At 49.3% G+C, this 22,744-nt stretch overlaps 1 protein-coding gene across 1 annotated transcript in view; it reads right to left on the reverse strand.

The window, feature by feature from the left end:
- The window catches only part of LOC139266668 (calpain-14-like), a 111,306-nt gene that overhangs the window by 75,395 nt on the left and 13,167 nt on the right, over positions 1-22,744 (reverse strand). Inside the window, exons 3-5 of the mRNA XM_070884256.1 lie at positions 10,558-10,627; positions 8,046-8,164; positions 858-994 (exon numbers count right to left, since the gene is read on the reverse strand). Coding sequence (XP_070740357.1) covers positions 858-994; positions 8,046-8,164; positions 10,558-10,627 — 326 coding nt within the window. The remainder of the gene's footprint in view (positions 1-857; positions 995-8,045; positions 8,165-10,557; positions 10,628-22,744) is intronic.

The raw sequence follows: 22,744 nt of genomic DNA on the forward strand, positions 1-22,744 counted from the left end.
GCATGGGTACATAACCATCCTACAAGAAGGGAGGAGGAGATTGGGATAGATCCGGGATGGGGTGAGGGGTGCAGCATGCAGTATCATTTGAGGAGAGTATTCAACTTGTGAAATTAATTATCCAAAGTAGCTGACCTAGGGTGGGGCCCACATAAGATCATAGAATGATACAGCACAGAAGGACATTGGGCCCTTTGTGCCTGTGTAAGATGTCTCCAGTGAGTCCCACTCTGCTGCTCTTTCCCTGCAGCCCTGTCAATCCATACCCTTCATCTTGAACATTACGACATGTTACTTTCATGAGACGACCTGCAGTGCCACACTACTAGGGACGGTCACTGCTAACGCTTAGAAAAATTCACAGCCCCTTCCACATGACCTTGTGGGTAAAGATCGTGTCCAGTGTGGTAGGGAGCCCACACCTTCAATCCCTGCTCTGTGCTGATCTCAGCTGGGGCATTGGGAGGAGTGCTCCAATTGATCTCAGTAACCCTGGGGCTGGGGAAGAGAGAGGGTTACATCCCCACCCTCCCCACGGATCACCATCCAGTCACTTCTGCCGGGTGGGTGCAGCTGCTGGGAGGGAAAAGGATCAGGTGTGCCTGTAGTACCACCCCCACCCCCCCCACCCCCGCCACAACGGTCAGGAAAAGGAGGGAGAAAGTGATGGGAAGAGCTGTCATTATCCTGCCCCCTGGCAGTGGCTGGTAGTCAGCGATGTGCGGAGGGGAAGCCCATCTCCGGGAAGGGTCACCAGGTGCTGGTGGTGAAGGGCTCTCTCGGTGAGCGGCACTAGTTTAACTGTGCCACGGTTCTCTGCCTCTCCCTGTCCCTGCCCGGGGCCTGCCCGTCCTTACTTGGCGTAGGCCTTCTCCATCAGAGCGCACCAGAACTCATTCTTGGCACACGACTGGACGAAAATCAGCTGACCCCATTCATCTGTCGGGAGGCGGTCGTCGACTACAACATCAACCCAGTCACCAAAATGCCAGAACTGAAATTAGAGAGGAAGACACTTTACATTTAGGCCATTGTGCATTTTACATTGAATTACATTAGGCCATTCAGCCCAACTGGTCCGTGCCAATCTTTATGCTCCACTCGAGGCTCCTCCCACCTTCCATCATCTCGCCCGATCAGCATAAACTACCATTCCTTTCTCCCTCATGTGTTTATCTAGCTTCTTTTCCCCCCCTCACACCTCTTTTTAGAAAAAGAACACCCAAGACTTGGCTTCTACTCGACACCCTGTGTATATATTGAGTGACACTCACGCCTCGGAGTCAGAAGGTCGTGGGTTCAAGTCCCACTCCAGGGACTTGAGGCACTCCAGTGCCACACTGAGGGAGTGCTGCACTGTCGGAGGTGCCGTCTTTCGGATGAGATGTAAAACTGAGTGACCATTCCCCGAGGAGTTCGCCCCGATATCCTGGCCAATATTTATCCATCAATCAACATCACAAAAAAAAACATTTTATAACTGGTCAATATCTCATTGCTCTTTGCGAGAGCTTGCTGTGCACAAATTAGCTGCTGTGTTTCCGACATTACAACGGCGACTACACTCCAAAAATACTTTATTGGCTGTAAAATGCTTCGAGACATCCTGAGGTTGTGAAATGCGCGATAGAAATGCAAGTCTTTTTTTTCTTTTACTATATAACTGCAACTTCCTTCATTCATCTGGGGCAGCTCTTCTAAGACCCTCTCACACACACCTATACAGAAATGGCTTGCCTGTGAGCCAGTCTGAACTCTGACCTCTAACCTCTGCCCAGGTACAGAGTTTCGCCTTCGCAGGCCCAGGCCTGTGCAGTGATCTGATGGGACGGCTCACACGTCGTTTACAGTTAATTCAGAAACTAGGGTCCTGAACTTAAGGAAAACTAACTTCGACGGCATGAGACGTGAATTGGCTAGAATAGACTGGCAAATGATATTTAAAGGGTTGACGGTGGATAGGCAACAGCAAACATTAATAGATCACATGGATGAACTTCAACAATTGTACATCTCTGTCTGGAGTAAAAATAAAACAGGGAAGGTGACTCAACCATGGCTAACAAGGGAAATTAAGGATAGCGTTAGATCCAAGGAAGAGGCATATAAATTGGCCAGAAAAAGCAGCAAACCTGAGGACTGGGAGATATTTAGAATTCAGCAGAGGGGGACAAAGGGTTTAATTCGGAGGGGAAAAATAGAGTACGAGAGGAAGCTTGCCGGGAACATAAAAACTGACTGCAAAGCTTCTATAGATATGTAAAGAGAAAAAGATTAGTGAAGACAAACGTAGGTTCCTTGCAGTCGGATTCAGATGAATTTATAATGGGGAACAAAGAAATGGCAGACCAATTGAACAAATACTTTGGTTCTGTCTTCACGAAAGAAGACACAAATAACCTTCCGGAAATATTAGGGGACCGAGGGTCTACTGAGAAGGAGGAACTGAAGGATATCCTTATTAGGCAGGAAATTGTGTTGGGGAAATTGAGGCCGATAAATCCCCGGGGCCTGATTGTCTGCATCCCAGAGTACTTAAGGAAGTGGCCCTAGAAATAGTGGATGCATTGGTGATCATTTTCCAACAGTCTATCAAATCTGGATCAGTTCCTATGGACTGGAGGGTAGCTAATGTAACACCACTTTTTAAAAAAGGAGGGAGAGAGAAAACGGGTAATTATAGATCGGTTAGCCTGACATCAGTAGTGGGGAAAATGTTGGAATCAATTATTAAGGATGAAATAGCAGCGCATTTGGAAAGCAGTGACAGGATCGGTCCAAGTCAGCATGGATTTGTGAAAGGGAAATCATGCTTGACAAATCTTCTAGAATTTTTTGAGGATGTAACGAGTAGAGTGGACAAGGGAGAACCAGTGGATGTGGTGTATTTGGACTTTCAAAAGGCCTTTGACAAGGTCCCACATAAGAGATTGGTGTGCAAAATCAAAGCACATGATATTGGGGGTAATGTGCTGGTGTGGATAGAGAATTGGTTGGCAGACAGGAAGCAGAGAGTCGGGATAAATGGGTCCTTTTCGGAATGGGAGGCAGTGACTAGTGGAGTGCCGCAGGGCTCAGTGCTGGGACCCCAGCTCTTTACAATATACATTAATGATTTGGATAAATAAATTGAGTGTAATATCTGCAAGATTGCAGATGACACTAAACTGGGTGGCGGTGTGAGCTGTGAGGAGGATGCTAAGAGGCTGCAGGGTGATTTGGACAGGTTAGGTGAGTGGGCAAATGCATGGCAGATGCAGTATAATGTGGATAAATGTGAGGTTATCCACTTTGGTGGCAAAAACACGAAGGCAGAATATTATCTGAATGGCAGCCGATTAGGAGAAGGGGAGGTGCAACGAGACCTGGGTGACATGGTTCATCAGTCATTGAAAGTTGGCATGCAGGTACAGCAGGTGATGAAGAAGACAAATGGCATGTTGGCCTTCATAGCTAGGGGATTTGAGTAGTGGAGCAGGGAGGTCTTACTGCAATTGTACAGGGCCTTGGTGAGGCCTCACCTGGAATATTGTGTTCAGTTTTGGTCTCCTAATCTGAGGAAGGATGTTCTTGCTATTGAGCGAGTGCAGCGAAGATTCACCAGAATGATTCCAGGGATGGCTGGACTGACATATGAGGAGAGACTGGATCAACTGGGCCTTTATTCACTGGAGTTTAGAAGGATGAGAGGGGATCTCATAGAAATGTATAAGATTCTGACGGGGCGGGACAGGTTAGATGCGGGAAAAATGTTCCCGATGTTGGGGAAGTCCAGAACCAGGGGACATAGTCTTAGGATAAGGGGTAGGCCATTTAAGACTGAGATGAGGAGAAACTTCTTCACTCAGAGAGTTGTTAACCTGTGGAATTCCCTGCCACAGAGAGTTGTTGATGCCAGTTCATTGGATATATTCAAGAGGGAGTTAGATATGGGCCTTACAGCTAAAGGGATCAGGGGGTATGGAGAGAAAGCAGGAAACGGGTTCTGAGGTGAATGATCAGCCATGATCTTATTGAATGGTGGTGCAGGCTCGAAGGGCCGAATGGCCTACTCCTGCACCTATTTTCTATGTTTCTATGTTTCTATAACCTGCCTCATTTTCATCATCATCCATTTCAAATCAATGGAGCTGAAAGTCTATCCTCTTGTCAATAGTACTGGGGTCACTGCTCCCCTCAAGCCGTCCTCTCCTATTCTTCAAAGCTCCATTGTCATTGCCCTACACGCTCTTCTTCCTCTCTGCAATATCATCCTCATAGGCAGTCCCTCGAGTCGAGGATGACTTGCTTCCACGCCAAAACGTTCACAGGTGTTTCAATGAAGGACCTAATATTCCAGGTCCCGAACTACATGTTGAAGGGTGGAAGAAGCCTGTGCGTGGATTTTTTTCACGTGTGGTGGCCGTTGCACACCAGCCACCACACAGGCTTGACAGAGCTAGGTCTTGATCCAGTGGCAAGGGTTAACCAGGACGACTGGAGACCAGCTCTGCTGCACAGACCCACATATTGCAGTGTGGTCTGGCCCATGCTGCCCCTGGGCCCTCGCCTCTTCTGGGCCCCGAACTCATGCCTCTCCTGGGCCCCGGTCACGTCCCTCTACAATCTCTCGCCGCTCCTTCGCCCCGACCTCACCGCTCCTTCAGTACCTGCCCACGCTCCACTCTACAATAACACAGGATTGGAATCGGGTCTCCTCGCACTCGTCTTCGATTCATTTGTTCCCAGGAACTCCTTACCTCTCAGACTTTTTTTTTCCTCCTACAGTCTACAAGCTTTTAAAAGCTGAACTTGGGATCACACTTCCTAGTTTCCCTGCTCTCTCCTACTCTTGGTGTATGACATGGTGGATCTTGGATTTGCATCCGGCTTTCTCAATTCTAAAATAACCGTATCCATAACAACCAACATAAGTTCATCAACCGTTCACCTCCTGTTCAAGGTGTAATTAAAAGCACATTGTTTGCTTATGATAACTGGTTGCCATGATTATAAAACACCAGAGTTAACAAAGATTTTCTTTGAATGCCAGGTTTAAGCCATTCTAATTGCTTTCAACACATTGCCAAGTGCACACAATCCACTTCCGTAAAGTGAATGTCAAACTCCAAATAGTTTTTATTCGACGCACGACATTCCCCCAAAATCATGGGGAGCAGGAGTCGGCCATTCAGTGCCCCAGAACCAGGGGATACAGTCTAAGGATAAGGGGTAAGCCATTTAGGACCGAGATGAGTAGAAACTTCTTCACCCAGAGAGTTGTGAACCTGCGGAATTCCTTACCGCAGAGAGTTGTTGATGCCAGTTCATTGGATATATTCAAGACAGAGTTAGATATGGCCCTTACGGCTAAAGTGATCAAGGGGTATGGAGAGAAAGCAGGAAAGGGATACTGAGGGAATGATCAGCCATGATCTTATTGAATGTTGGTGCAGGCTCGAAGGGCCGAATGGCCTACTCCTGCACCTATTTTCTATGTTTCTATGTTTCTATGCCTCGAGGCTGCTCCACCATTCAATCAGATCATGGCTGATCGGTATCTTAACTCCATTTACTCATCTTTGATCCCTATCCCTTGACACACTTACCTAATAAACATCTGTTAACCTCAGTCTTGAACATTTCAATTGACCTTTTGTGAGGTGAAAATTCCAGATTACCACTAAACTTTGTATGAAAAAATACTTCCTGATTTCACCCCTGAATGTTGTAGCTCTAATTTTAAGATTTTGCCTCCTTGTTCTAGATTCCCCCGCCAGCGGATATCGTTTCTCTCTATCTACCCTGTTGAATCCTTTTATTAATTAAACATCTCGATTAGATCACCCCTCAATCTTCTATACTCAATGGAATACAAGCCAATGAATCCAACCTGTCCTCATAATGTAACCCTTTTAGCCGCAGTATCATTCTGGTGAATCTTGGAATCTCTCCAAGCCCAATAAAGAAACACTTGCATTTATCTAACGCCTTTCACGACCTCAGGATGTCCCAAAGCACTTTACAGCCAATTAAGTACTTTTGAAGTGTAATCACTGTTGTAATATGGGAAACGCAGCAGTCAATTTGCGCACAGCAAGGTCCCATAAACAGCACTGTGATAATGACCAAATAATCTGTTTTTAGTGATGTTGTTTGAGGGTTAAATATTGGCCAGGCCACTGGGGAGAACTCCCCTGCTCTTCTTCTAAATTGTGCCATGGTATCTTTAATGTCCACCTGAGAGAGCAGACAGGGCCTGGGTTTAATGTCTCATCTGAAAGACAACATCTCTGACAGTGCAGCGCTCCCTCAGCACTGCACTGGGATGTCAAACTAGATTTATGTGCTCAAGTCTCTCGAGCACATAACCCATAACCTTCTGAATCAGAGGCAAGAGTGCTGCCCACTGAGCCATGGCTCAGTACATCCTGCCCAGCACTGAATGCAGTAATGCAGATGGGGTCTGACCAAGGATTTATACAACCGAAGTATAACTTCCTCCCCTTTGAATTCCATGCCGTTTGAGATAAACATTCTGTTAACCTTTTTGATTACTTTTTCTACCTATTCACTAACTTGTATTGATTTGTGCACATGGACACACAAATCCCTTTGCTCCTGCACAAATCCGAGTTCCTCACCATTTAGAAAATACTCTGATTTGTCTTTCATTGATCCAAAGTGGATGACCTCACATTGAAAGACACTCGACAAAGTTTTAACTGCTCTATTACTTCATCCAAGGCATTGCTATATATGGTGAAAAGCTGAGACCCCAGTACAGATCCCATGGGAACACCACTTGTCACATCTCACCAATCAGAATACATTCTCTTTATCTCTGCTCTCTGTCTCCTATCTCCCACCCCATGTCACAAGCCTCCAATACCGGCAGCATTCATTTTTGCTATTAATCTCTTGTGTGGAACCTTATCAAATACCTTCTGGAAATCCATATAGATAACATCTATAGACTTCCTTATCCACCGTGCTAGTGGCCTCCTCAAAACATTCAACTTGCTTAGTCAGACATGAATTATCCGTCACAAATTCATGCTGACTCTCTCTGACTCGGCTCATATTTGGCCAACTGTTCAGTCACTCTGACCCTAATGACAGATTTGAGTACCTTCCCCACAACTGACGTTAGGTCTGTAGTTATCTGGTTTCTCTCTCCTACCCTTCTTAAATAATGGAGTGACGTTTGCAATTTTCCAATCTGTAATGTATTTGTTTCATGGGTTCTTTGTTTAAGAATTCCGAGCAACACATTGCTATTAAGAACTAATTGGTTTATTAACAGAGGTTTAACAATCGCACTACACATTATTAGTTCATCCACTAGGCTCACAACTGCAGACCTCATCGTGGATGACCGAGACCCAACTGACTGGGATTTTATTGAGTCTTGTGAACATCACGTGACTGGCTAAGCCACTCACAATGCAACAGCTCCACCAACCTCTGAGCATACTGACGGGTACATACATTACACAATCCAACAGCATAATTTCCCAATCAAGAGACTTTGGAAGATTATGATTAATGCCATGCAATGTCTTCACCGACTTATTTTAATACCATGGGGTGGAGACTATCGGGCCCTGCAGATTTGTTTATCTGAATTCCCATTATTTTCTCCATTACTGTACAGAAGGCAGTGGAGGAGGTTGTTCATGCCCAGGTGGTCCTGGAGAAAGAGCATACGATGCCAGGCAGCATGGTTGAGGCCTTCAGTGACAGGTGAGAACTGGAGGGACTGGAGCGGGTAGCAGAAACGGGCAACAACAATTTGAGTAGATACGTTTCTTTCTGTTTTATCTATAATTTGGAGTTTATTGTTTGTGGGCCATTAAAAAGGGGGCACTTTTGTTCATTTGCTCCTTGATTGATGACATAGTCATCCGAAGTGGCAATTAACAGATTAGACATGTTACCATAGAAATAATGGGATATAGGGAACAAAAGACACATTAGCATAGCAACAGTGAGATACAGCAACAGACATGTTACCATAGCAACAGTGGGATACAGCAGCCGATACGTTAAACTTTTATACTGACCCGGAAGTGAAAAATACCAAAATAATTTCTTTGAAAATCTTGATTGTGCGGCACAACATGAGCAAAGAGGTCTTGCTGCATCGTCAGCGATGCTAGTGCAGCCAGAAACCAGCAGTCTCCTGGAGGGAGAAAAACAAGCCATCAGTGTCACATACTGTCCCATCTACACCAATTATAATCCAGGCTAACACCTCATTTCACTCCAGTTTGTGGGATCCTGCGGTGTGCAAACAGGCAGGGTATAGCAGAGGGGGGCCTTTGGATTATAACATAGGGGGAGCTCGGAGATATAATGTAGGGGGCACTGGGGTATATCGTGGGGGGGGGGGGGTCTGGGGTATAATGTGGGGGAAGCTGGGGTATAACATAGGGGGGTTCTGGGGTATAACGTAGGGGTGCCTGGGGTATAACGTAGGGGTGTCTGGGGTATAACGTGGGGGGGACTGGGGTATAACGTAGGGGTGTCTGGGGTATAACGTAGGGGGGTCTGGGGTATAACGTAGGGAGGATCTGGGGTATAATGTGGGGGGGTCTGGGGTATAACATAGGCGGGACTGGGGTATAACGTAGGGGTGTCAGGGGTATAACGTAGGGGGGACTGGGGTATAACGTAGGGGGGTCTGGGGTATAACGTGGGGGGGACTGGGGTATAATGTGGGGGGGACTGGGATATAATGTGGGGGGAGCTGGGGTATAACATGGGGGGGTCTGGGGTATAACGTAGGGGGACTGGGGTATAACGTAGGGGGGACTGGGGTATAACGTAGGGGGGACTGGGGTATAACGTAGGTGGGTCTGGGGTATAACGTAGGGGTGTCTGGGGTATAACGTAGGGAGGATCTGGGGTATAACGTAGTGGGGACTGGGGTATAACGTAGGTGGGTCTGGGGTATAACGTAGGGGTGTCTGGGGTATAACGTAGGGAGGATCTGGGGTATAACGTAGGGAGGATCTGGGGTATAACGTAGGCGGGACTGGGGTATAACGTAGGTGGGTCTGGGGTATAATGTAGGGGGGTCTGGGGTATAACGTAGGCGGGACTGGGGTATAACGTAGGGGGGTCTGGGGTATAACGTGGGGGGGACTGGGGTATAACGTGGGGGGGACTGGGGTATAACGTGGGGGGGACTGGGGTATAACGTAGGGGGGTCAGGGGTATAACGTGGGGGGACTGGGGTATAATGTGGGGGGGTCGGGGGTATAACGTGGGGGGACTGGGGTATAACGTGGGGGGGACTGGGGTATAACGTGGGGGGGACTGGGGTATAACGTGGGGGGACTGGGGTATAACGTGGGGGGGTCTGGGGTATAACGTGGGGGGGTCTGGGGTATAACGTGGGGGGGTCTGGGGTATAACGTGGGGGGGTCTGGGGTATAACGTAGGGGGGTCGGGGGTATAACGTAGGGGGGTCGGGGGTATAACGTGGGGGGACTGGGGTATAATGTGGGGGGGTCGGGGGTATAACGTGGGGGGACTGGGGTATAATGTGGGGGGGTCGGGGGTATAACGTGGGGGGACTGGGGTATAATGTGGGGAGGATCTGGGGTATAACGTAGGGGGGACTGGGGTATAACGTAGGGGGGTCTGGGGTATAACGTGGGGGGACTGGGATATAACGTAGGGGGGTCGGGGGTATAACGTGGGGGGACTGGGGTATAACGTAGGGAGGATCTGGGGTATAACGTAGGGGGGTCTGGGGTATAACGTGGGGGGACTGGGATATAACGTAGGGGGGTCGGGGGTCTGGGGTATAACGTAGGGGGGTCTGGGGAATAACGTAGGGGGGTCTGGGGTATAACATAGGTGGGTCGGGGGTCTGGGGTATAACGTAGGGGGGTCTGGGGTATAACGTAGGGGGGTCGGGGGTCTGGGGTATAACGTAGGGGGGTCGGGGGTCTGGGGTATAACGTCGGGGTGTCTGGGGTATAACGTAGGGGTGTCTGGGGTATAACGTAGGGGGGTCTGGGGTCTTGGGTATAACGTAGGGGGGTCTGGGGTATAACGTAGGGGGGTCGGGGGTCTGGGGTATAACGTAGGGGGGTCGGGGGTCTGGGGTATAACGTGGGGGGGGTCTGGGGAATAACGTAGGGGGGTCTGGGGTATAACATAGGTGGGTCGGGGGTCTGGGGAATAACGTAGGGGGGTCTGGGGTATAACTTAGGGGGGACTGGGGTCTGGGGTATAACGTAGGGGGGTCTGCTGTATAACGTAGGAGGGTCGGGGGTCTGGGGTATAACGTTCGGGGGACTGGGGTCTGGGGTATAACGTTGGGGGGACTGGGGTCTGGGGTATAACGTTGGGGGGACTGGGGTCTGGGGTATAACGTAGGGGGTCTGGAGTATAACATTGGGGGGACTGGGGTATAACATAGGAGGGTCGGGGGTCTGGGGTATAACGTAGGAGGGTCGGGGGTCTGGGGTATAACGTAGGGGGGTCGGGGGTCTGGGGTATAACGTAGGAGGGTCCTGGTTATCATGTAATACACATACACACACGCTGACAAGACCTTACCCACAGTCCCTTGGCACACATCGAACCGAGTGATGCCATCCACAACAAACTGGGGATTCCGATGGATTTGCTGGAAAAAAATCCAGGTGTGCAGTTTAAAGCTCAAGAAACATTGTACATTTGTATAATTTTAGAATTTACCAACACAGCATTGGATATAGATTTTGTTCTCTAATTAACCCATCGCTTCTCCCTCTCCTTTCCACATAGCTAGGTTCTGCCTGGGGTGTTCTTGGGCTGGCCCTACACCTGAACCTTGATTTGGTCCTTGGCATTATATTCGACAACAGCAAGCAATCCTGCCCTCAGCCTACGCCCAGTGTGAGTCACTGGGTCGCGATTAGGAACTGATAGGTTGGGAACACAGGAAAGCACAGGACCAGGCATGTTTCTGCCGTCAATCCTGACAGCCCCAGGAACCAATGCACCTCAAGCACCCACTCCCTCACATATCTAGCCAGCTCTCCTTTTAATCTTCCCACTTTGTCTGCCCTGGCTATGTCCCCAGGCACTCTGTTCCACACATTCCCTGTCCTCCACATGAAGTCGTTTAATCTGAACTGCCCGCACATCTTCCCACTTCGAATCGCGGGTCTGTGTCCCCTCGTCCTAGAACTAGGAGTAGGTTTCCAAACCTCAAGCATTGTCCTGGAGTCTCTGGGAGTTAATAGGTTAATCTACTGATGTGAGCAACTCTGTGTTTTTGTTTTCCATCTTCTTTGAATACTTTTGGTCACAACAATATTTGAGTTGGGAAATGAAGCTGTTTGACTTGGTGGAGTCATTTTACTTAATGACAATTGTATTTTAAATATATCTTAGTCACTCATTATACATAATGGGGCCAAAGTTCAGCAGCGCAAGAAAGCTGGCACACCTAGGATTTATTCTCTGTAATTACCGCACGGATCCTTGATGCGATCGGAAGAGCCATTTTCAGGACTTTGAAATGTTTTCAAAGTCGCAGAGGAAATGTGTCATAGTGGGGGCAGGCCAATCACTCAAAGGCAGGCTGGGTGCCTGAATATGGGCCGGACCGGGACTCCGCCGTTGTCAATCAGCGGTGGATAAGTGGTGACGTGACAGTGTGTGTGTCACCACGCTCTCTCTCGCCTCCGTTAAAGGGGAGAGAATCTTTCACTTGTTTTATCCGACCACTGGGCCGCCAGGGAGGCCGGATTGGGAGGTCGGCCGGCAAACCGTGGCAGTGCCCCCGCCCCCCCCCCCCCCCCACACACCCCCTCCCCCCTGTGAAGGGCCGCCACTCTGCCGGGCCGCGCACAGCGAGGAGAAGGTGCACCGACAGAAAAACCTGACGGGGGAACCGCGTGGCGGGGGATCGACTACGGAGGTGAATTTTGGTCGGGACATTTGTAATGTGAGGGAAAATGGTGGTGCGCATTCTGATGATGCCCTTGTGCCGGTCATCAGACTCGGGCGGTAGCGGGTCCAGGCCGAAAACTCCACGGCCTGAATTTGGGTCGGGTCGGCCAGTTGACCCCAAAGTGCCAACCGCTGGATTCCGACGCAGGGCCGCTGCAAACGGACAGTGGGGGTGAAGGGCAGGATTGGACACAGATGGGCATCACCTGACTTGTGATTTATTCTGCTCTGCAAATGTTCTTTTTCACCTCAACATATCGATTTACGGAGGTGAATTTTGGTTGGGAGATTTATAATTAATGACTTGGATGAAGGGACCGAGTGTAATGTAGACAAGTTTGCTGATGGTACAAAGATGGATGGGAAAGCAAATTGTGAGGAGGACACAAAAAATCTGCAAAGGGATATAGACAGGCTAAGTGAGTGGGCAAAAATTTGGCAGATGGAATATAATGTGGGAAAATGTGAGGTTATCCACTTTGCCAGGAAAAAATAGAAAAGCAAATTATAATTTAAATGGATAAAAATTGAAATGCTGCAGTACAGAGGGACCTGGGGGTTCTTGTGCATGAAACACAAAAAGTTAGTACGCAGATACAGCAAGTGATCAGGAAGGCAAATGGAATGTTGGTCTTTATTGCAAGGGGGATAGAGTATAAAAGCAGAGAGATCCTGCTACAACTGTACTGGGTATTGGTGAGGCCACACCTGGAGTACTGCGTACAGTTTTGGTCTCCGTATTTAAGGAAGGATCATCATCATAGGCAGCCCCTCGAAACGAGGATGACTTGCTTCCACGCCAAAAAAGGATAAGTTCACAGTTGTTCCAATGAAGATCCTAATATTCCAGGTCCTGACTGCGTCCTGAAGGGTGGAAGATGCCTGTGCGTGGATTTTTTTAACGTGGGGCGGCCGTTGCACACCAGCCACCACACAGGCTTGACAGAGTGGCAAGCATTACCCATGACGACTTGGAGGAAGGATATACTCTTAAGGAAGGATATACTTGCATTGGAGGCTGTTCAGAGAAGGTTCACTAGGTTGATTCCGGAGATGAGGGGGTTGACTTATGAAGATAGGTTGAGCAGGTTGGGCCTGTACTCACTGGAGTTCAGAAGAATGAGAGGCGATCTTATCGAAACATATAAGATAATGAGGGGGCTCGACAAGATGGATGCGGAGAGGATATTGTTATGTATGCAACACCTTGTGACCAGCATTCTACTGCCACCAGAGGGCGCATCTGTTGGAGTCCCAAGGAATCCCAGCATCCCTTGGGAGCACTGCATATAAGCAGGCCTCCCATGCTGTGCCGGCACTCTGGAGTCAGAATAAAGAGACTAAGGTCACACTAACTCAAGTCGACAGTACTCAGTCACATTGCTTTATTTGAGACATAACAGATATGTCCACTCATAGGGGAAACTAGAACTCAGGGGCATAGTCTCAGAATAAGGGGCCGACCATTTAAAACTGAGATGAGGAGGAATTTCTTCTCTCAGAGGGTTGTAAATCTGGGGAATTTCTCGGTCCCGGAGAGCTGTGTCATTGAATATATTTAAGGCGGAGATAGACAGATTTTTGAGCGATAAGGGAGTAAAGGGTTATGGGGAGCGGGCAGGGAAGTGGAGCTGAGTCCATGATCAGATCAGCCCTGATCTCATTGAATGGCCTACTCCTGCTCCTGTCGTGCGCTGGCTCTTCAGAGGAGACTCTGCCAGTCTGACAATGTGATGGGTTGAGCCTTTTCTGGTACAAAACATCCAACAGAAGACCATGCAACTCCATCAGCCGTGTAATGTACGCTGGGAATTTCTTCACAGCTGCTCCCACTCCGTGCAAGTTACTGCCAAAGTTACAGTGGGAAAAAGCCTGGGAAACTTCCAGGGAGAGTATCGGTGCTGACAGGTGTTCCCTTATGTCAGTACCCGTCAATGGTTTATATCAGTTTGTGCATGTCATTCAGAAACATTTCCTCAACATTTAGCATCTGACAGTTAGGCAGCCGGTTTGATGCAGACTACATTATCAGGAGAGTTAAATAGAATTACATAGGATATACAGCACAGAAACAGGCCATTCGGCCCAACCAATCCAGGCTGGCGAACATGCTCCACTCTAGGCTCCTCCCATCTTTCCTCATCTATCAGCATAACCCACTATTCCCTTTTCCATCATACAGGTGCAGCGTTGAAAATCCGGAGTTCCGGAATCCGGACTTCGGGACGATTGGTGGCAGGGTCGTTCGGAATCTGTAAAATGTTCCGGAATCCGGACCCGCCGACCCTGGGACCCTGCCACTACCCGAGCTCGGGCCTCGCCTCACCGCCCCTCGCCTCGCCTCGCCCCGCTCACCGCTGCCCATACCTCAGGGCCTCCTCACCGGCCCGCCCGAACACCTCCTCACCGGGGTCCTCACAGCTCCTCGGTGGGGCCCCGCCCGAACACCTCCTCACCGGCCCGCCCGAACACCTCCTCACCAGCCCGCCCGAACACCTCCTCACCGGCCCGCCCGAACACCTCCTCACCGGGGTCCTCACAGCTCCTCGGTGGGGCCCCGCCCAAACAAGTCCTTGGTGGGTTCCTCCCCCGTCTTTCTGACGCTCCGAAATCCGGAAATACCCAAACCTGGGCTCGGGTGTTTCCGGATTCGTGACATCAGAAACATGTTCGAAAGTCCGGAAAAACACGAAGTCCGGAACAGCCTCGGTCCCGAGAGTTCTGGATTTTGGGTGCTGCACCTGTATACTTATCTAGCCTCTCCTTAAATGCATCTATACCATTCACATCCGCTTCAACCACTCCCTGTGGTAGCGAGTTCCACATTCTCACCACTCTCTGGGTGAAAAGGTTACTCCAGAATTCCCTATTGGATTTCTTAGTGGCCTCTAGTTATGCTCTTGCCCACAAGTGGAAACATTCTCTCTGTATCCACTCTATCAAAACTTCCATAATTTTAAAGTCCTCTATTAGATCACCCCTCAGCCTTCTCTTTTTAAGAGTTGCCATGGTATTTGTTTGATGGCAAAGGCTAAACTACTAAGTATAAATGACGCAACATGCAGGGAACCAACATCATTGCAGACGCAAGTGGATCTGCAAATGTGGTTCCTGGTTGAGGCCTGCTCTTGTGGTTAGCTACATATGTTGAGCGTGTCGCACGCGTCTGCATTCAGCTACAATCGGGTCGCCGTGATACACGGCAGAGCCCGACAGACCGCCACAGAGCGGCCCTCGATGGAGACTGTAAAAGGAGGAGAGCAGCGTGTGGAATTCGCTTTCCAGTTGTGAGAGGGATGGAGTACAAAAGCAGGGAGGTCCTGCTGCAACTGTACAGGGTATTGGTGAGGCCGCACCTGGAGTACTGCGTGCAGTTTTGCTCACCTTACTTAAGGAAGGATATACTGGCTTTGGAGGGGGTACAGAGACGATTCACTAGGCTGATTCCGGAGATGAGGGGCTTACCTTATGGTGATAGATTGAGTAGACTGGGTCTTTACTCGTTGGAGTTCAGAAGGATGAGGGGTGATTTTATAGAAACATTTAAAATAATGAAAGGGATGGACAAGATAGAGGCAGAGAGGTTATTTCCACTGGTCGGGGAGACTAGAACTAGGGGGCACAGCCTCAAAATACGGGGGAGCCAATTTAAAACTGAGTTGAGAAGGAATTTCTTCTCCCAGAGGGTTGTGAATCTGTGGAATTCTCTGCCCAAGGAAGCAGTTGAGGCTAGCTCATTGAATGTATTCAAGTCACAGATAGATAGATTTTTAACCAATAAGGGAATTAAGGGTTACGGGGAGCGGGCGGGTAAGTGGAGCTGAGTCCACGGCCAGATCAGCCATGATCTTGTTGAATGGCGGAGCAGGTTCGAGGGGCTCGATGGCCAACTCCTGTTCCTAATTCTTATGTTCTTATGTTCTTATGTTCTTTGGCCGTACTCCCGCCTCTGAATCAGAAGATCATGGGTTCAAGTCCCACTCCGGGGACTTGAACACAGAAAACTAGGCTAACAGTGCAATACTGAGGGAGCGCTGCACTGTTGGAGGTGACCCTTTTTGGATGAGACGTTAAACCGAGGTCCCGTCTGCTCTCTCAGCTGGAGATAAAAGATCCCATGGCACTCTATCGAAGATGAGCTGGGGAGTTCTCCCCGGTGCCCTGGCCAATATTTATCCCTCGATTAACATCACTAAAACAGATTATTGGTTCATTATCACATTGTGGGAGCGTGCTGTGCGCAAATTGGCTGCCGCGTTTCCCACATTACAACAGTGACTACACTTCAAAAGTACTTCACTAATTGTAAAGTGCTTTGGGATTTCCTGAACAAATGAAAGGCGCTATACAAGTCTTTCTTCATTCCCCCAAAGCCCCCCCGAGTCATGAACAATGCAAGTTGATGAAGTAAAAATCAGATTAGGGTGCAGTAGGTTTAAGTGGAACATCTGAAGCTGGCAGTAGAAATGAGGCACTCCTGCCTCAGCTCATCCGCTGCTGAAGCCCTCACCCATGCCTTTGTTACCTCTAGACTTGACTATTGCAACGCACTCCTGGCCAACCTCCCACATTCTACCGCTGTAAACTTCAGAACTCGGCTGCCCATGTCCTAACTCGCACCAAGTCCCGCTCACCCATCACCCCTGTGCTCGCAGACCTACATTGGTTCCCGGTTAAGCAACGCCTCGATTTCAAAATTCTCATCCGTGTTTACAAATCCCTCCATGGTGTCCCCCTCCCTATCTCTGTAATCTCCTCTGGCCTCACAACACCCCCCCCCCCCCGCCCCCGCACCCCCGAGATGTCTGCACTCCTCTAATTTTGGGCATTTGAGCATCCCTGATTACAATCGTTCAACCATCGGTGGCCATGCCTTCAGCTACAAGGCCCTAAGCCCTGGAACTCTCTCTGCAAACCTCTCCACCTCTCTTTCCTCCTTTAAGACACTCCTTAACTGCCCTAATATCTCCTTATGAGGCTCGGTGTTAAATCTTGTTTGCTAACACTGCTGTGAAGCACCTTGGGACCTTTTACTGCGTTGAAGGCGCTATATAAATTCAAGTTGCTGTTGTTAAATGGCTCGCTTAATATAATGGCTCCGACCTTCAGGGAACCACAGCCAGTGGAGTCGATCAGAGACTGGGTTTGTGCCTGCGGCTGGATGTGAAACTGGTTCCATGCACCTGGTGATCAAACAACCTCAGACTAAAACACTTATAGAAACATAGAAACATAGAAAATAGGTGCAGGAGTAGGCCATTCGGCCCTTCTAGCCTGCACCGCCATTCAATGAGTTCATGGCTGAACATTCAACTTCAGTACCCCATTCCTGCTTTCTCGCCATACCCATTGATCCCCCTAGTAGTAAGGACCTCATCTAACTCCTTTTTGAATATATTTAGTGAATTGGCCTCAACAACTTTCTGTGGTAGAGAATTCCACAGGTTCACCACTCTCTGGGTGAAGAAGTTCCTCCGCATCTCGGTCCTAAATGGCTTACCCATTATCCTTAGACTGTGATCTCTGGTTCTGGACTTCCCCAACATTGGGAACATTCTTCCTGCATCTAACCTGTCTAACCCCGTCAGAATTTTAAACGTTTCTATGAGGTCCCCTCTCATTCTTCTGAACTCCAGTGAATACAAGCCCAGTTGATCCAGTCTTTCTTGATAGGTCAGTCCCGCCATCCCGGGAATCAGTCTGGTGAACCTTCGCTGCACTCCCTCAATAGCAAGAATGTCCTTCCTCAGGTTAGGAGACCAAAACTGTACACAATACTCCAGGTGTGGCCTCACCAATGCCCTGTACAACTGTAGCAACACCTCCCTGCCCCTGTACTCAAATCCCCTTGCTATGAAGGCCAACATGCCATTTGCTTTCTTAACCGCCTGCTGCACCTGCATGCCAACCTTCAATGACTGATGTACCATGACACCCAGGTCTCTTTGCACCTCCCCTTTTCCTAATCTGTCACCATTCAGATAATAGTCTGTCTCTCTGTTTTTACCACCAAAGTGGATAACCTCACATTTATCCACATTATACTTCATCTGCCATGCATTTGCCCACTCACCTAACCTATCCAAGTCGCTCTGCAGCCTCACAGCATCCTCCTCGCAGCTCACACTGCCACCCAACTTAGTGTCATCCGCAAATTTGGAGATACTACATTTAATCCCCTCATCTAAATCATTAATGTACAGTGTAAACAGCTGGGGCCCCAGCACAGAACCTTGCGGTACCCCACTAGTCACTGCCTGCCATTCTGAAAAGTACCCATTTACTCCTACTCTTTGCTTCCTGTCTGACAACCAGTTCTCAATCCATGTCAATACACTACCCCCAATCCCATGTGCTCTAACTTTGCACATCAATCTCTTGTGTGGGACCTTGTCATACGCCTTCTGAAAGTCCAAATATACCACATCAACTGGTTCTCCCTTATCCACTCTACTGGAAACATCCTCAAAAAATTCCAGAAGATTTGTCAAGCATGATTTCCCTTTCACAAATCCATGCTGACTTGGACCTATCATGTCACCTCTTTCCAAATGCACTGCTATGACATCCTTAATAATTGATTCCATCATTTTACCCACTACCGATGTCAGGCTGACCGGTCTATAATTCCCTGTTTTCTCTCTCCCTCCTTTTTTAAAAAGTGGGGTTACATTGGCTACCCTCCACTCTATAGGAACTGATCCAGAGTCAATGGAATGTTGGAAAATGACTGTCAACGCATCCACTATTTCCAAGGCCACCTCCTTAAGTACTCTGGGATGCAGTCCATCAGGCCCTGGGGACTTATCGGCCTTCAATCCCATCAATTTCCCCAACACAATTTCCCGGCTAATAAGGATTTCCCTCAGTTCCTCCTCCTTACTAGACCCCCTGACCCCTTTTATAACCGGAAGGTTTGTTTTGGGTCAGCTCATGCTCAAAGAAATGAAAGCTTCCCAGCACCGTCAGTTATTAAGATCTCAAACGGAATGAAGTTGCAAAGAAAACAACCCCAGCCTATCCAATCGTTCCTCGCAGCTACAGTTTTCCAGTCCTGAAGCGTGTCAGGGCTCTGTGGAGTATCCATGGAGCACTGAACATTTCACACCAATAGTGCCCCAGGATCCGCTGCCAAAGGAAGTGGAGCAGGCGAGATCGCGCTCCGCTTCCTGTGAGGGGCGTATGGCCCAATTCAGCGGCTGGGGGGGAAGCGGGACATCCGCGCCGGACGCTGAAAGTCCCGGCCATCGAAGGTTACTGTCCCCAATCAGGGCGCCGGGCAATTTCCGACCCTTGTGATTTTTTGCTGTTAATGAACAAGAATAAAAATAATGTCCAACAAATACAGAAAAAGGGAGAAATCTGACGAGCAGCAGTCTGGCAATCTCAGGCTCTGCTATTCCTATTGTGAAAACCCATGGACAACTCTCATCATCATCGGCAGCCCCTCGAAATCGAGGAAGACTTGCTTCCACTCTAAAAGTGAGCTCTCAGGTGGCTGAACAGTCCAATACGGGAATTACAGTCTCTGTCACAGGTGGGACAGACAGTGGTTGAAGGAAAGGGTGGGCGGGGAGTCTGGTTTGCCGCACGTTCCTTTCGCTGCCTGCGTTTGGTTTCTGCATGCTCTCGGCGACGAGACTCGAGGTGCTCAGCGCCCTCCCGGATGCTCTTCCTCCATTTCGGGTGGTCTTTGGCCAGGGACTCCCAGGTGTCAGTGGGGATGTTGCACTTTATCAGGGTGGCTTTGAGGGTGTCCTTTCTTAATAATGGGGGACCCAAATACATGATTACCTTACTGGACTAGTAATCCAGAGGCCTGGGCTAATGGTCCTGAGAACATAAGTTAAAATCCCACCATGGGAGTTTGCGAATTTAAGCTCAGTTTACTGGTATCAGTTAACAGTGACCATGAAGCTGTCATACATAAGAACATAAGAATTTGGAGCAGGTGTAGGCCGTTTGGCCTCTCGAGCCTGCTCCCCCATTCAATAAGATCATTGCTTTTCTTTGACCTGAACTCTGCTTTCCCGCCTGATCTCCATATCCCTTGATTCCTCTCGAGTCCAAAAATCTACCTATTGCAGCCTTGAATATACTCAACGATTCAGCATCCACAGCCCTCTGGGGTAGAGAATTCCAAAGATTCAGAACCCTCTGAGTGAAGAAATTTCTCCTTCGGATTGTCGTAAAAACCCAACATGTTCACGAATGCCCTTTAGAGAAGGAAACCTGCCGTCCTTACCCAGTCGGGCCTATACGTGACTCCAATCCCTCGCCAATGTGGTTGCCTCTTAACTGCCCTCTGTAATGGCCTAGCGAGACACTCAGCTGTAGAGGGCACGCCACCATTTTCTCAGGACGACTAAGGGTGGGCAGTAAATGTCTGCCTTGCCAGCGACGACCACATCCCGAGAATGAATCAATTAAATAAAAAACTATGCATTTCGAGAGCCATTAATGCAAGCGTTCATTGCACGCGTAATGATCTATCTGTGGTCATTTGTTGAACACCCCCACACTATCGGAGCTGTCTTGTTTCAATTCGGTCATCACAGGTTTGTTTCTATATTGATTCATTACTCCAGTTCCGCATAAATTGCCTACTCTTTGCCTGCAAAATGGTAGGTTATAATCATCATCATAGGCAGTCCCTCGGAATCGAGGAAGACTTGCTTCCACTCTTAGAATGAGTCCTTAGGTGGCTGAACAGTCCAATACGAGAGCCACAGTCTCTGTCACAGATGGGACAGATAGTTGGTTGAGGAAAGGATGGGTGGGGCAGGTTTGCCGCACGCTCTTTCCGCTGCCTGCGCTTGTTTTCTGCATGCTCTCGGCGATGAGACTCGAGGAACTCAGTGCCCTCCCGGATGCAGTTCCTCCACTTAGGGCGGTCTTTGGCCTGGGACCCCCAGGTGTCAGTGAGGCTGTTGCACTTTATCAGTGCACCAGCCCAGCCTTCGGCCACCTGAGGATAAAACTGTTCGAAGACCAGGCCGTCAAATCTATCACCAAGCTCATGGTCTACAGGGCTGTAGTAATACCTGCCCTCCTTTTTGGCTCAGAGACATGGACCATGTACAGTAGATATCTCAAGTCACCAACGATGCCTCCGCAAGGTAGATTATTAATCGCTTTGCTCGTGACTGTTATATATTGTTCAGGTACATTAAATGTATAAGTACAATGGTGCGCCACAGAGGGCGCTGTGATGGGAAACCTGAAAGTACCTGCAAGACAGAGTATAAAAGGCTGCCTACCACACCTGAGAGGCACTCTGGAGTCAGACAATAAAGGACTAAGGTCACAGCAGTTACCACAACACCAGACCGTGTGGAGTCAGTGATTTGAGTGCTACATACACCACATTGGCGACGAGGACACGGACGAACTTCATGCAACCATGGCTACTCTGGGCTCGCTAAAGGATTTTACGGTGGGCAATGATTGGGAGGCCTTTACGGAAAGGCTCGAGTACTACTTCACAGCAAACGACCTGACGAGAAGTGGATGGTCATGGACTCACACTCACAGGCGATATTACTTTCCAGTTGTGGCGATGAGGTTTACTGTCTCGTCAGGGATTTGCTGGCACCCGCGAGCACCAGGGATAAGTCATATGAGGAGCTGATCACACTCATTTGTGACCAACTGAAACCGAAGGAGAGCATCCTCACGGCCCGGTACAAATTCTACCACCACTGCAGACCTGAGGGCCAGGATGTCACCAAATATGCTGCGGACCTCAGGAGACCCGCGGCACCATGTGATTTTGGCACACACCTTGATGACGCGTTGCGAGACGTCTTTGGTATGGGGATTGGCCATGAGGGTCTCCTTCACAAGCTGCTATCCACTGAACCCACAGTCACCCTGAAGCAAGCCATCACCATCAGCTGGGCATTTATGACCTCGACGTGCAGCACCAAACAGATGATCCACACGGTCTCGAACCCGGCAGGCACTGTCCACAGGATAGCGCCCGCCATGGACAAAACTGCAGAACGTGGCTCTGCCCAGGGCAAGGAGCACGGACCCCGGGGTCTTGGAACTCAGCGTCCGCCGAGGGGGGCTAATCGAGTAGCACCATGCTGGCGCCATGGAGGAAGCCATGGGGCTCACCGGTGCAGGTTTGCGGAGTATACGTGCAACACCTGCCACAGCGTATGTACAAAAGAAACACGACTCACTGTGTGGCTGAGGAGATGGTAGATGATCTGCTATCCAGCGAGGAGCAGGCAGAAGAAGATGATGCGTTTGGATTGTATGCTTGTAACGACGATTCGGCCCCAGTGATTATGGAAGTCATGATCAACGGAGTCCCAGTGAGTATGGCAGTGGACACGGGCTCGGGTCCGTCGTTGATGAGTCAGAGAACTTTTGAGAAACTGTGGGTCAACCCAGCTGCACGACCCAAGCTGGTCCCGGTCACGGCGAAGCTGCGTACCTACACTAGGGAACTGATACCTGTTCTTGGCAGAGCGGATGTGCAGCTATCTCAGGGGACGAGACGCACGGTTTACCTTTGTGGGTCATTGCAGGCGATGGGCCGACGCTTCCCGGCAAGAGGTGGATGGGGAAGGTCCGTGGGAGCTGGGCAGACTTCATTCCTCCACAGACCACTGTTCCCCGTGTCCCCAAAGAGCAGCGCCGACCGAGCTGGAGGAGAAAGAAGCCGTCCATCGGCAGTCTCAATCCCCACACAGACGACAGCAGCCCAGAACTCCTGACCTCAAGCCTCAGCCTCCACAGACGAGCAGACCCTGGAAGAGCAGGCGTTGATCGGGAAATCCATCGACGGACG

Source organism: Pristiophorus japonicus, chromosome 7 (assembly GCF_044704955.1).
Source record: "Pristiophorus japonicus isolate sPriJap1 chromosome 7, sPriJap1.hap1, whole genome shotgun sequence".
Taxonomy (NCBI): Eukaryota; Metazoa; Chordata; class Chondrichthyes; family Pristiophoridae; genus Pristiophorus; species Pristiophorus japonicus.